The sequence below is a fragment of the Tachyglossus aculeatus genome, chromosome 11 (genome assembly GCF_015852505.1).
Source record: "Tachyglossus aculeatus isolate mTacAcu1 chromosome 11, mTacAcu1.pri, whole genome shotgun sequence".
Taxonomy (NCBI): Eukaryota; Metazoa; Chordata; class Mammalia; order Monotremata; family Tachyglossidae; genus Tachyglossus; species Tachyglossus aculeatus.
Window position 1 is genome coordinate 35720387 of NC_052076.1, and position 12974 is coordinate 35733360.

A 12974-nucleotide genomic window follows, 5' to 3' on the forward strand; every position below is an offset into this window, starting at 1 on the left:
CCCACCTTCCCTCCCCTCTGTCCGTTGAGAAAGAAACCCCCTGCTGCTCAACCAGGCCACCCTAAGTTCCCCTGCCCCATCCCGGTCTCCCGAGTCCCGCTTCCCCTCCCCCTCCCTGGGGGTGGCGGGCAGGACATCAGTCGCCCCGGGGAAAGCAGCTGAGCCATGAGCCATGATCCGCCACCATCTCCCTCCCTCAGATGACGGCTGCCTGTCTGGCCAGTACCGCTGCTCCAATGGGAACTGTATCAACAGCATCTGGCGCTGTGACTTTGACAACGACTGCGGGGACATGAGTGACGAGACCAACTGCCGTGAGTAGAGCAACCGGGCCGTCAGGGCTGTGGTCCAGCTGCCCCCGCTGTCCTCTGAGCTCAGGGCAGAAGGAGGAGGGCCCACCGGGCAGCAGCAGGGATTCAGGCGAGCTCTCGGGAAGGAGTGACGGTGGTCAGTGCAGGCTCCCTTTAAAGGCTGTGCACTCACCTTCCCCAGAAGCAGTCAACTAATGGTATTTATTGAGCGCTGACAGTGTGCAGAGCACTGTATCATGTAAACACATTCCCTGCGCACAAGGAGGAAGCCTTGAAAAGCCACTTGCCTGGGCTGGGTGAGCAGAGACTGGGGCTGGACTAGAAGACCCTGCTGTGCTTCTGAGCAGGGATGGGGTTTGGTTTGGAGGTGTCTTATGGAGTAGGGGGATGATGAGGAGAATAAAATCCCAGCAATTCATGGATCAGTAACTGGTTCCCTGGATAGCGGGGTCTGGCTCCCTAATAATAATAATAATAATAATAATAATAATAATAATAGTAGTTTTGCCTGTCATTTGTATTTATTAAGTGCTTACTGTGTGTAGAACACTGTACTAAGCTCTGGTGTAGATTATGCAACAAAGGCAGTTATCCCAGTAGATACAGTAGCTTCTAGAGAAGCAGCGTGGCTCAGTGGAAAGAGCATGGGCTTTGGAGTCAGAGGTCATGGGTTTGAATCCCGGCTCTGCCACGTCTGCTGTGTGACCTTGGGCAAGTCACTTCACTTCTCTGAGCCTCAGTTCCCTCATCTGTAAAACGGGGATTATGACTGTGAGCCCCACGTGGGACAACCTGATCACCTTGTATCCCCCCCAGCGCTTAGAACAGTGCTTTGCACATAGTTAGCGCTTAACAAATGCCATTATATATTTCTCCCCATGGGGCTGACCCGCCACAAACCCAAGCCCTGAAGAGACTAAAAGTTAGCCTTTCCCCATCTCGGGTTGTAGAGGGTGGAGGACTAGGGAACTCTGGGGTCCTGAGGCAGCCACTCCCTATTTGCTGATGTTCTCAGTAGCCAGCAAGAAGCCAGAACAGCCCCAATAGGCAGCCTGCTCCAGCCCCTCCAGATCATAGCTGGACCCATCTCCCGAGGAGGGCAGGACTCCCCCGAGCAGACTGGTGTGGCTTGGGGTTCTCATGTCCATGGTACCGGAAATCCTGGAGGGCAGGAACCAAGCTTACTCCCTTAGTAATTCCCCCTTCATTCAATCAATCGTATTTATTGAGCACTTACTGTGTGCAGAGCACTGTACTAAGTGCTTGGGAAGTACAAGTTGGCAACATGTACTTTAAGCCTTCAAGGGTTAGTAGCCTGGCCTAGTGGTTAGAGCACAGGCCTTGGCGTCAGAAGGTCATGGGTTCTTGTCCTGACTTCACCACTTGTCGGGTGTGTGACCTAGGGCAAGTCACTTCACGTCTCTGGGCTTCAGTTACTTCATCCGTGAATGGGGATGAAGACTGTGAGCCCGATGTGGGACAGGGACTGTGTCCAATCCGATTTGCTTGCATTTCCCATACAGCACTTAGTACAGTGCCTGGCACATAGTAAACACTTAATAAATACCACGATTATTGTTATTATTAACCCTCAAGTGATGTGGGTCCCATTAATATCTGCTTACCACAGCAGGGATCCCCAGCTTTTCTCCATCTGACAGGTAGGCCCGCCCAGCCGGGAAAAATAGCCATGCTTTCAGGGAAGCTGAAGTTTGGACATAAGCATTTGTCCAGAGGGGCTATGGGGAGGTCTGGGGTGAGGGGCAGCTGGCTGATGGCCCCCATTCCACCTCTTTGGCACACTAGCTTCCAGCGTCTGCGACCCCGAAACCCAGTTCCGCTGTGAGGAGTCGGAGGCTTGTATCCCGCTGTCGTACAAGTGTGACCTGGAGGACGATTGCAGCGACGGCAGTGATGAGAGCCACTGCGGTGAGGGCAGGGCCGGGGGGGTGCCAAGAGTTGACCCGGGGGGGGGGGGGGGGGGGGGGCGTGGCTCTGCCCCGAGACACTTCGCTGCTGGAGGCGGGGGCTCTTTTCAACCTCAGGGCCCAGGGTGTCTTGGGCTCCTCCTTCAGGACTGGTCAGGCCACAGTAACATGCTTTGGGTAATCCAGACCCACTCCCCACCACCCCTGACTCAGAGGGTCCCGGGTAGTCCCTTGGACTCAAAGGGTCCCAGGCAGCCCCTTGGAACCCTCTGGAGACCGTCTGATCCATTTTCGCAGGTTGACTTGTTGGCGAAGGCAAATAGTGGTCCGGAGTGGGCGGGGCCATAAGGGTGGGAGAGACCCTGGCCCTTTTGGAAGTCCTGGAAGGCCTTGAGCCAGTCCACCTGGTGTCGGCTGTTGCTTAGAAATCCAGTCTAGGGTGTGTCTTGGGGAGTTCCTTAGGACTCCTAAACTGCTCCATTCTGGAAGACAGCCCTGCTCCTAGCCTTAGTCCCCGAGTACACCCTCCATCCCCTCCCTCTATCTATCCCACTCTGTGTGAGGGATGGTTGAGGCGGGGCTTCTAGCCAAGAACAGGCCTACCCGCCTGGGTCTTGGCTGCTCTGATGTGTGTGACCACCAGCGGAGCATCCTGGGAGGAGGGCTCCCAGTGGCCCCAACCTGGTGCTGGTAGTCGGCAGATTGAGCTGGTGTGGGGGGCTCAGTGATCTTTGGAGCTATGTGAGAGGCCTGGGGGACCCCACCCCACCTCCTCCAGCAACCCCTCCTTGCATCCCAACCACAGAAACGCACCAGTGCCGTGGCGACGAGTTCAACTGCACGTCAGGCATGTGTATCCGCGCCTCCTGGGTGTGTGACGGGGACAACGACTGTAGGGACTGGAGCGACGAAGCCAACTGCACCGGTCAGTGGCCCGGGGGCTCGGCAGGCCGGGCAGCCATCCACCATCGGCGGCGGTCGGCCAGGCTTTGCAGTGTCACCTGCCCGGCTGCCGGAAGGCTTGGTGGAATTGTGTGGCGGCCACCACAGGGAGATCTGTTATCTCTCACTCAATCAATCATATTTATTGAGCGCTTTTTGTGTGTGGCGCTTTGGAGAGGACAATGTAACAAAGTTGGTAGGCATGTTCCCTGCCCACAGTGAGCTTACCGTCTAGAGGGAGAGACAAACATTAACTTAAATGAATAAGGATGTAGACATAAGTGCTGTGGGGCTGAGGGGAGCAGGGCGTGAATAAAGGAGCAAATGCAAGTGCAGTCTGCTACTGAGCCCCACCCCTATCTAAAATAATAATAATAATTATGGTATTAAGTGCTTACTGTATGCCAAGCACTGGACTAAGTGCTGGGGTGGATACAAGCAAATCGGGTTGGACACAGTCCCTGTCCCACATGGGGCTCACAGTCTCAATCCCCATTTTACAGATGAGGTAACTGAGTCCCAGAGAAGTGAAGTGACTTTCCCAAGGCCACATTGTAGACAAGTGGCAGAGTCAGGATTAGAAACCCTTGACCTTCTGACTCACAGGCCTGTGCTCTATCCACAACACCATGCTGCTTCTCACTACACCAGTCTGCTTCTCAAGAGAGCTAATGGTCCTTCCAGAGTTGCTGCCCTGTCCCCAATCTCTTTGGTGGGTTGGCTACCATGGCCACTTGGGGCAGTGGACAAGTTTCAGCTGTTCTCACTCTGCCACTAGATGAAACAAGTCAGGGTCACCTCTCTCCAGGCCCCCGCTGCCGACGTGGCAGGCTGCCTATCGGGGGCCCGCCCAAGAATAGGAGGTGACTTGCTCTAGGTAGATGGTCCCAGCCAGCCCCCGTTGTGGTTAGGAAGCCCACCTGCTTGGCTTGGACCCTCATGGAAATCCATGTCGGCATCCGTGTCAGCTGTTGGTTGAAGCCGAGCACTGGGGTAGATGCAATCAGAGCAGACATGGGGCTCAAAATGTAAGGGAGAGGGAGAACGAGTGTTTAACACCTAATTTACAGATGCGGAAACTGAGGCACAGAGAGGTTAAGTGATTTACCCAAGGTCACATAGCAAGCAAGGGGTGGAGCAACAGCACTTGGCAAAGGAGTTTTTTCATAGGCCCCCTTAAACGCTAAATGAGAACTCAAAGTGGATTTGAAATAGGTTATTATTTTTTTATCTGGAGGTATTTAGTCAGCTTGGGAAATGTTATTTTTCAAATGAGCATGAGAAAGAGTGTGGGAGAGAGAGAATATGAGGAGAAATTTTTCAAAGGTTATTGGACCCATTAAGCCAATAAATTAAAGTCATCCCAGAGGGTCTCCATTAAGGAGAATATCACTCATGTCACACAGCAGGCATACATTCATTCTTCTCAGAGTTGAGTGGGCTTTAAAAAAGATCTAAATGGCATGTAAGTACCAGTGCGTGTAAAGTAGCAAAAATATCTGGAGGGTTGGTTTGCCCTTTGCTGAACGTGGCACCTTTCTTGTTGGAGACAGCGCTTAGATAATTGAGAACATCCGCTTGTTTATGAAGGAATCTGGGAAAATGGGCCATATGATGGTTTCAAGCATCCTAGAAACAGCATCGAGTTAAGGGGGAATGCTTAAGAGTTCTGCAAACTGCTTTTTTGAAATCCTCAAGCTCTTTGTTGCTTCGACCCTTCCGCTTCAATCCTCTGCCTCCCTTCCCCCTGGATTTTATTTATTTATTTTTTATTTTTATTTTTTGGTATTCGTTAAGTGCTTACTGTGTGCCAGGCACTGTTCTTAGCACTGGGGTAGATGCAAGCTCATCAGGTTGGACACAGACCATGTCCCACATGGGGTTCCCAGTCTTACAGATGAGGGAAGTAAGGCACAGAGAAGTGAATTGACTTGTTCAAGGTCACACAGCAGACAAGTGGTAGGGGCGGGATTAGAATCCAAGTCCCCCTGACTCTCAGGCCCATGCTTTATGCACTAGGCCACGCTGCTTCTCAAGCCTTCCCCCCACTTCTCCTGGTCAGAGAGTGAAACGTAGGGAAAGTCATTGTGGAGCTCTGCGATATTCTTCTGTGAGGAGTTTTGGGGGCGGGGCAAAGAAAAACAGAAGTGGGAGAACTGTTCCCTGCCCACAAGGAGCCGACAGTCTTATGAGGGAGGTGACATAAAATATTTACCTTTAGAGAAAACAGGATAAATACACTGGCTGTACTTTTAGCCTGACATGTATGCAATAACTGCTGAGGGGTGCTGTAAATAAACAAACAGGTTTATTAAATTGTTATTAAATAAACAAAAAGCATTATTAAGGTCACATCTCCTCCAAGAGACCTTCCCTGATTAAGCCTTCTTTTCCCTGGTCCACTCTCCCTTCTGTGTTGACTAGGCACTTGGATCTGTGACCTTTGGACATTTGATATTTGCCGCACCCCAACTCCCACACCAATCATGTTTGTGTCTTTAAATTATATACTGTGAATTATTTATTCATAGCAATGTCTGTCTTCCCCCTCTAGGCTGTAAACTCATTATAGGCAGGGAGTGTGTCTGCTAATTATGTTGCATTGTACTCTCCCAAGCTCTAGGTGCTGTGCACATAGTGAGCACTCAGTGAATTCTGTTGATTGATTCAGTGACTAGGTAACTGATGTTAGAGATGGCTGATGGGTTAGGAGTTGGCACCCCTGCCCTCCAGGAGCTTCCAGGCTGGCAGGGGAGACAGATGCTAAAATGACTTACAGGTTGAGGAGAGCAAGAGGAAATTAAAAATGAGCACACAGCGGCTGAGAGGGAGACCGGCAGGGGGACGGAGGCCTGTAGGGTTGGGGAGCAGTGAGAACCCAAGTGCTCGGGAGAGGCGGAAGTCTTAAAGCGGCAACCGCGAAGTTCCATCTATGGGACGAGCCCCTGGGGAGGACTGGGGAGGTATGGCAGAAGCAGCATGGTATAGTGGATAGAGTACAGGCCTGGGAATCAGAAGGCCATGGGTTCTAATCCTGCCTCTGCCACGTGTCTGCTGTGTGACCTTGGGCAAGTCACTTTACTTCTCTGTGCCTCAGTTCCCTCATCTGTAAAATGGGGATTGCTACTGTGAACCCCATGTGGGACAGGGACTGTATCCAACCCGATTTGCTTGTCTCCATCCCAGTGCTCAGTACATTGCCTGACACATAGTAAGCACTTAACAAATGCCACAATTGTTATTGTTATTGACCCTTGTAGTTGTTGCATCATCCCTTACCCTCATCCTGCCATTTCTGTTGCAGCCCTTTCTCACACGTGCGAGGCCACCAGCTTCCAATGCCACAACAGACACTGTATCCCGCAGCTCTGGGCCTGTGACGGGGACCCAGATTGCCAGGACAGTTCGGACGAGGACCCGGCCAGCTGTGGTGAGCTCGGGCATTGCCCCTCACCCCCTCACTGGAGCCAGTCGTTCTGCAGAAGGCAGAGGCACCAGACACCCCCGAGCATCCGTTGGGGGTGCCCCCCGGACGGTGCAGCCAGAGTGCCGAGGGCGAGTTCCCACTACTGAGAAACCTCCTCAACCCAGCAATGGTTTCCTAGGCAGGCTCTGGCCCTACTCTCCCTTGCTCTGCTCTCTCCCACTTGTCTTCCCCTCTGATCTCCCCCCCATGTACGATTCCACCACCGATTCCCTCCCCCATCTTCCCTGCTTATTTCCTCCACTGATCTCCCCCCACTCCCCATCTTCCCTGCTAACCTTCCCCCACTGACCTTCCCCCAGTCTCAGTCTCCCCCTGATTTCCCTCCCAATCTCCCCCATTGATCTACCTCCCCCAATGATCTCCGTCACTGATATTCCCATGATTCCCCCGTCAACCCCACTCACTGATCTCTCTCCCACCAGTCCCCCCTCCAATCTCCCCGCTGACCTCCCCCATTGACCTCCCCCACTGACCTCCCCCATTGACCTCCCTGCCCCTGCTCTCTCCCCCATCAGAGAAGAAGTGCAACGGGTTCCACTGTCCCAACGGCACCTGTATCCCGGCCAGCAAGCACTGCGACGGGGTGCAGGACTGTGCGGGGGGCTCGGATGAACAGCACTGCGGTGAGCGTGCCGGCCAGCCTGGGGCGTGGGGAAGGTGGGGGTCCCGGAGGAGGAGGGAGGTCAGCGGGGCCCGTCCTTATCCTCCCCGCCCTGAGGTGGTGTTGGGTCAGGCCCACCGGGCCAGGCCCATCAGCTGGACTGGGCTCCCTGGTGTCTCCCCCAGAGCCCCTGTGCACGCGCTACATGGACTTTGTATGCAAGAACCGCCAGCAGTGCCTGTTCCACTCTATGGTGTGCGACGGCATTATCCACTGCCGAGATGGTTCCGATGAAGATGCGGGCTATGCCGGCTGCAGTGAGTAGTGGTCCATCTTGGCGGGGTCTCTTGCCTGGCCTGTCATGACAGGGTCTCTCCTCTAGCCTGTTCCAGCAGGGTCTCTCTCCCAGACCATCCCAGTAGTGTCTCTCCCCCAGCCCATTTCGGCAGGTTCTCTCCCCACCAGCCTGTCCCCGCAGGGTGTCTTCCCCCACACTCCACTCCTCTCAGCAGGGTCTCTCCCCCAGCCCATCTCGGCGTAGTCTCTCCCCAGGCTCATCTCGGCTGAGTCTCTTGCCCCAACCTGTCTCAGCAGGGTCTCTTCCTGAGCTGGTCTCGACGGGGTCTCTCCCGTGCCCCAGCCCGGGGTTTGCCCCTAGACTCTCTTGGCAAGGTCTCTGTGCAGTATTGGACCGAGTGCAGAGCTCTGTATTGGATACCTCCTGGGATAAGGGCACTAAATTGAGCACCTACAGAGTGCAGAGTATGTTACTGAGCACCTAGTGAATACAGAACACTGAACTGGGTATACTTAGAACACTGAATTGGGTATACTACTACGCACTTCCTCTGGACATGGATGCAGAGTGCTTTATGAGCAGCAGTAATTAAGAACTTACTGTGGACAGAGCACTCTACTAAGTCCAGAGAAAGAATATGCAGATGGGAATTCGACCCAGTCCCGTCCCTAAGAAGCTCTCACTATCTAAGAGTGTGGAGTGTGTACACATTTTAACTGGAATTGTGCTGTGGTGGCTGTGACCATAAGTGGGTTTGGAATGGATATTTCCCTCTTGCACTTGGCAGCCTTGTTTGCCTCCTCATTCGTGACTCCCACTGCTCTGGCAGGACCAGAGAGGTCAAACGGGAACTGATTTGATCATGAATTTCATAGCACATGGTCTCAGTCTGGCAGTCTCCATGACTGAGACTGAGGCTTTTTGACAGATTCTGTTATCATCACTGTCGAGTACCTCCCATATGCCGAGCTCTGCACTGAGTGCCTACTATGTGCTGAGCTCCTTATTTAGCACCTACTGTGTGCAGAGTTCTGTTTTGAGCACCTGCTGTGTGCAGAGCAAAGCAATGAACCCAAACCATCCCAAATCCTGCTGTGTGCAGAGCACTGTACTGGATGCCTGGGAGTATCTTATTAAAAGTAGATGACATGATCCCATCCCTCAGGGTGGAAAGGAGTGGAGAGGCAGGCCTGGGATATGTCAGCAGTCTGGGAATGCTACTCTGCTTTCTGAGGGTGGGGATGCTTGATTTTGAGGGTTCTGGGAAGCCCTGCGTGGGTGAATCCCAGGCAGATTACAGTTTGAGAAGCCTTCAGAGCCCAGAGGTTCTGGGTAAGTACCCTCAGTGGGAGGAAGCAGCAATGGAAAAGAAGCTGTGAATCTGTAAACCCTCCATGGGTGCCCAGTATGGCTGGAGGTCTTTCCTGATTCAGAATTCAGGGGAACCCTGGGTCTTCAGAAGGACTTGAGTTCAGCTAAGAGCTTTGCTGCAAGCACTACGTAGATGCCAAGGAGCAAGGGGCTCACACAGGTCACCCAGGCCAGCTCCCGGCCCCCCATCCCGTGACCTTTGACCCCCCAGCTTCCAGAGGCCCCTGGGAAGAGAGCTCTGAGGGCATTTCCTGGGGGAGAAACGATCGAGGTCGTGTCCCTCCCTTCTCAGCCCAAGACCCGGAATTCCACAAAATCTGTGACCAGTTCAGTTTCCAGTGCCAGAATGGAGTATGCGTCAGCCTGATCTGGAAATGCGATGGAATGGATGATTGTGGGGATTACTCCGATGAAGCAAACTGCGGTAAGTGGGAGATTCACTCATTCAGTCATATTTATTGAGCGCTTACTCTGTGCTGAACATTGTACAAAATAGAATTTGTTAAGCACTTACAAAGTGCCAGGCGTGGTGATAAGTGCCAGAGTAGATAGATTGTTGCCGAATCGTACTTTCCAAGCACTTAGTATAGTGCTCTGCACACAGTAAGCACTCAGTAAATTGAATGAATGAATCCATCACAGTCCCTGTCCCACATGGGGCTCACAGTCTAAGAGGATGGGAGAACAGGTATTTAATCCCTGTTTTACAGGTGAGGAAACATAGGCACAGGGAAAGATTTACAATTATAATTATGTTATTTGTTAAGTGCTTATTATGTGCCAGGCACTGTTCTAAGTGCTGGTACACTGTTCATTCATTCAGTCATATTGAGCACTTACTGTGTGCAGAGTACTGTGCTAAGCACTTGGAAAGTACAATTCAGCAGTAAAGAGAGACAATCCCTGCCCACACCGGGCTTCTAAGCGCTGTGAAGTGGCTTGTCCATGGTCACACAGCAAGTGGTGGATCCAGGATTAGAACCCCAAACCCCTGGGTCCCAGGCCCAGGCTCTTCCCACTATGCCAGCTGCTTCCTTGGTTAATTATGATAGCACGGTGCTGCCTTTGAACATCTTTTCGTTCCAATCCCTTGGCCAGTCCATCACTGACATTTATTGAGTGCTTACAGAGTTACAACTAGAGAAAGCTAAGTCATGGGGGCTGGGGTAGGGGAGGAGGTTTCTGGCCACTCTGAGGAAGGTTCTGAGGTTTGGGGTGGGGCAGTGCCCAGGAGAGCACTTAGTACAGTGCTCTGCACTGAGGAACTGCTCAGTATATACTGCTGATTCAGGGGTATTCAGGGAAGGAATTGAGGAGAGGGTGGAGGGTGGGAGAGGGGAGCACGGGATGGAGATGTGGCTGAGGATGGATGTCTTAGGGAGACGCTGGAATATGGTATTCGTTAAGCGCTTACTATGTGCCAAGCACTGTTCTAAACACTGGCATAGTGAGCAGATATTTATTTTGCTAATGATGTGCATTGAGCTTTAATTCTATTTGTTCTGACGACTTGACACCTGTCTACATGTTTTGTTTTGTTGTCTGTCTCCCTCTTCTAGACTGTGAGCCAATTGTTGGGTTGGGACCGTCTCTATCGCTTGGTACAGTGCTCTGCACACAGTAAGCGCTCAATAAATACGATTGAATGAATGAATAAGAAGGTTGGACACAGTCCCTGTCCCACTTGGGTCTCACAGTTTTAATCCCCATTTTTCGGATGAGGTACTGAGGCACAGAGAAGTGAAGTGACTTGCCCAAGGTCACACAGAAGACAAGTGGCATACCCGGGATTAGAGCCCATGACCTTCTGATTCCCAAGCCCATGCTCTATCAACTACGCCATGCTGCTTCTTCTCTCTGGAGACTGTGGGAATGGAGAGATTAGAGCATGGGAACCTGCGACTGATGGGTACCGAGAAGTTCATCATCATCGCCATCATGTCCAGAGGCCTGGTTGGGCACTGGCAGGGGGTGGGGCCCCATCCTAGTCGCTTAGGAACCAATCAAGGGATAATATAAAGCCTGATTCTGGCCCTCAGGGACATTAGTCAGTCAACTGTATTAATTGAGCGCTTACTGTGTATCGAGCACTGTACTAAGCCCTTAGGAAAGTATAGTATGACAAGAAACAGACACATTCCCTGACCGCAACGAGCCAACAGTTTAGACCTAATGACAGTGGGAGGGAAGGTCAGGCCGGCAGGAGGGGACTCCGCTGCCACGTTGGAAGGAGGGTGAGTAAAGGCCGCTTGGTGTCGGTTGCTGTTGGCAGAGAACCCCACGGAAGCCCCCAACTGCTCCCGCTACTTCCAGTTCCAGTGCGAGAACCGGCGCTGCATCCCAAACCGCTGGAAATGTGACCGCGAGAATGACTGTGGGGACTGGTCCGACGAGAAGGATTGTGGGGGTAAGGGGCATTCTTGCGAGGTGGAGCGGGCGGCCTGGCGGGGGTCCCCCAGGGCTAGTCCTCGCCTGGTCATTTTACAAGCTGTCCTCGGGGAGCATCCTTTAGGCTGCTGCGGCTCCTGGCCGGAGTCTCAACCACTTCATGCCTCCAGCCATACTCCTTTTTTTGTGGCATTTATTAACCTCTTACTATGTGCCAGGCAGTATGCTAAGTGCTGGGGGAGGTACAAGGTAATCAGATTGGACACGGTCCCAGTCCTACTTGGGGCTCCCAGTCTTAATCCACATTTTACGGATGAGAGAACTGCGGCCCAGAGACTTGAAGTAATAATAATAGTAATGATGGTATTTGTTAAGCACTATTTGCTAAGCACTTACCATGTGCCAAGCACTGCTCTTCCCACAAAGCCAGACTGCTGAACGTCACGGAGCAGATAAGCGGTGGAGCCGGAATTAGAACATGGGAAGCATTGGGAATTAGAATTGGGAAGCAGCGTGGCTCAGTGGAAAGAGCACAGGCTTGGGAGTCAGAGGTCAAGGATTCTAATACTGACTCCGCCACTTGTCGGCTGTGTGACTTTGGGCAAGTCACTTAACTTCTCTGGGCCTCAGTTACCTCATCTGTAAGATGGGGATTAAGATTGTGAGCCCCAGATTGGACAACCTGATCACCTTGTAACCTCCCCAGCGCTTAGAACAGTGCTTTGCACATAGTAAGCGCTTAACAAATGCCATCATTATTAGTATTATTAACCCAAGTCCTTCTGACTCTCAGGCTCGTGCTCTATCCACTAGGCCATGCTGCTCCTCAGCTGTTCCTCCTCTGGCCTTGACCCTCTCCCTTTGGTCAATGTTTGACTCCCCTCAGCCCTAACTTGAAGGCAGTGCTCCTCAGCTGTTCCTCCTCTGGCCTTGACCCTCTCCCTTTGGTCAGTGCTTGACTCCCCTCAGCCCTAACCTGAAGGCAGCAGGAATGTCCCCTCTAGGCCCCTTCTCCCCGTTCTGGGCCCAGGCTCCAGGGAGCAGAGACCTGGCCACCACAGGGGCTGTGACGGTGAGACATGGAGGGGGGAGGTCACCGGCTCTTGGTGGGGCTGGGGGTGTTGGCTGCTGTCTCCTAGATGGGTACATCCCCCTGCCCAGCCCCAGCCCGGCCGAGCCCCCCACGTGCGCACCCAACCACTTCCGCTGCTCCGGCGGGGCATGCGTCATGAACAGCTGGGTGTGTGATGGCTACAGAGACTGCGCAGATGGCTCTGACGAGGATGCCTGCCCTTCTGTTGGTGAGTTCCGACTCATTCGTATTTATTGAGCGTTTACTGTGTGCAAAGACTGTACTGAGTGCTTGGGAAAGTACAATACAGCAATAAGCAGTGACATACCCTGCCCACAATGAGCTCGCAATCTAGAGTCGGGGAGACAGACATCAGTACAAATAAATAAAATGACAGATTTGTACGTAAGTGCTTTGGGGCTGGGCGGGGGAAGAGCAAAGGGAGCAAGTCAGGGCAACACAGAAGGGAGTGGGATTTGAGGAAAAACTGAAGGGAGTGGGAGATGAGGAAAACTGGGGCTAAGTCTGGGAAGGCCTCTTGGAAGGCTCGCGGGACGGAGGGCCCGAGCTATCTCT

The 12974-nt window shown here is 52.7% G+C and overlaps 1 protein-coding gene across 2 annotated transcripts in view; it reads left to right on the plus strand.

Moving 5' to 3' along the window:
* The window catches only part of SORL1 (sortilin related receptor 1), a 117529-nt gene that overhangs the window by 66772 nt on the left and 37783 nt on the right, over positions 1–12974 (plus strand). For both annotated transcript variants that reach the window (XM_038754102.1, XM_038754103.1), the window contains exons 23-31: positions 201–314; positions 2118–2240; positions 3045–3164; positions 6486–6611; positions 7184–7291; positions 7455–7586; positions 9231–9362; positions 11211–11345; positions 12466–12627. In XM_038754102.1, the coding sequence (XP_038610030.1) occupies positions 201–314; positions 2118–2240; positions 3045–3164; positions 6486–6611; positions 7184–7291; positions 7455–7586; positions 9231–9362; positions 11211–11345; positions 12466–12627 (1152 nt within the window). The remainder of the gene's footprint in view (positions 1–200; positions 315–2117; positions 2241–3044; positions 3165–6485; positions 6612–7183; positions 7292–7454; positions 7587–9230; positions 9363–11210; positions 11346–12465; positions 12628–12974) is intronic.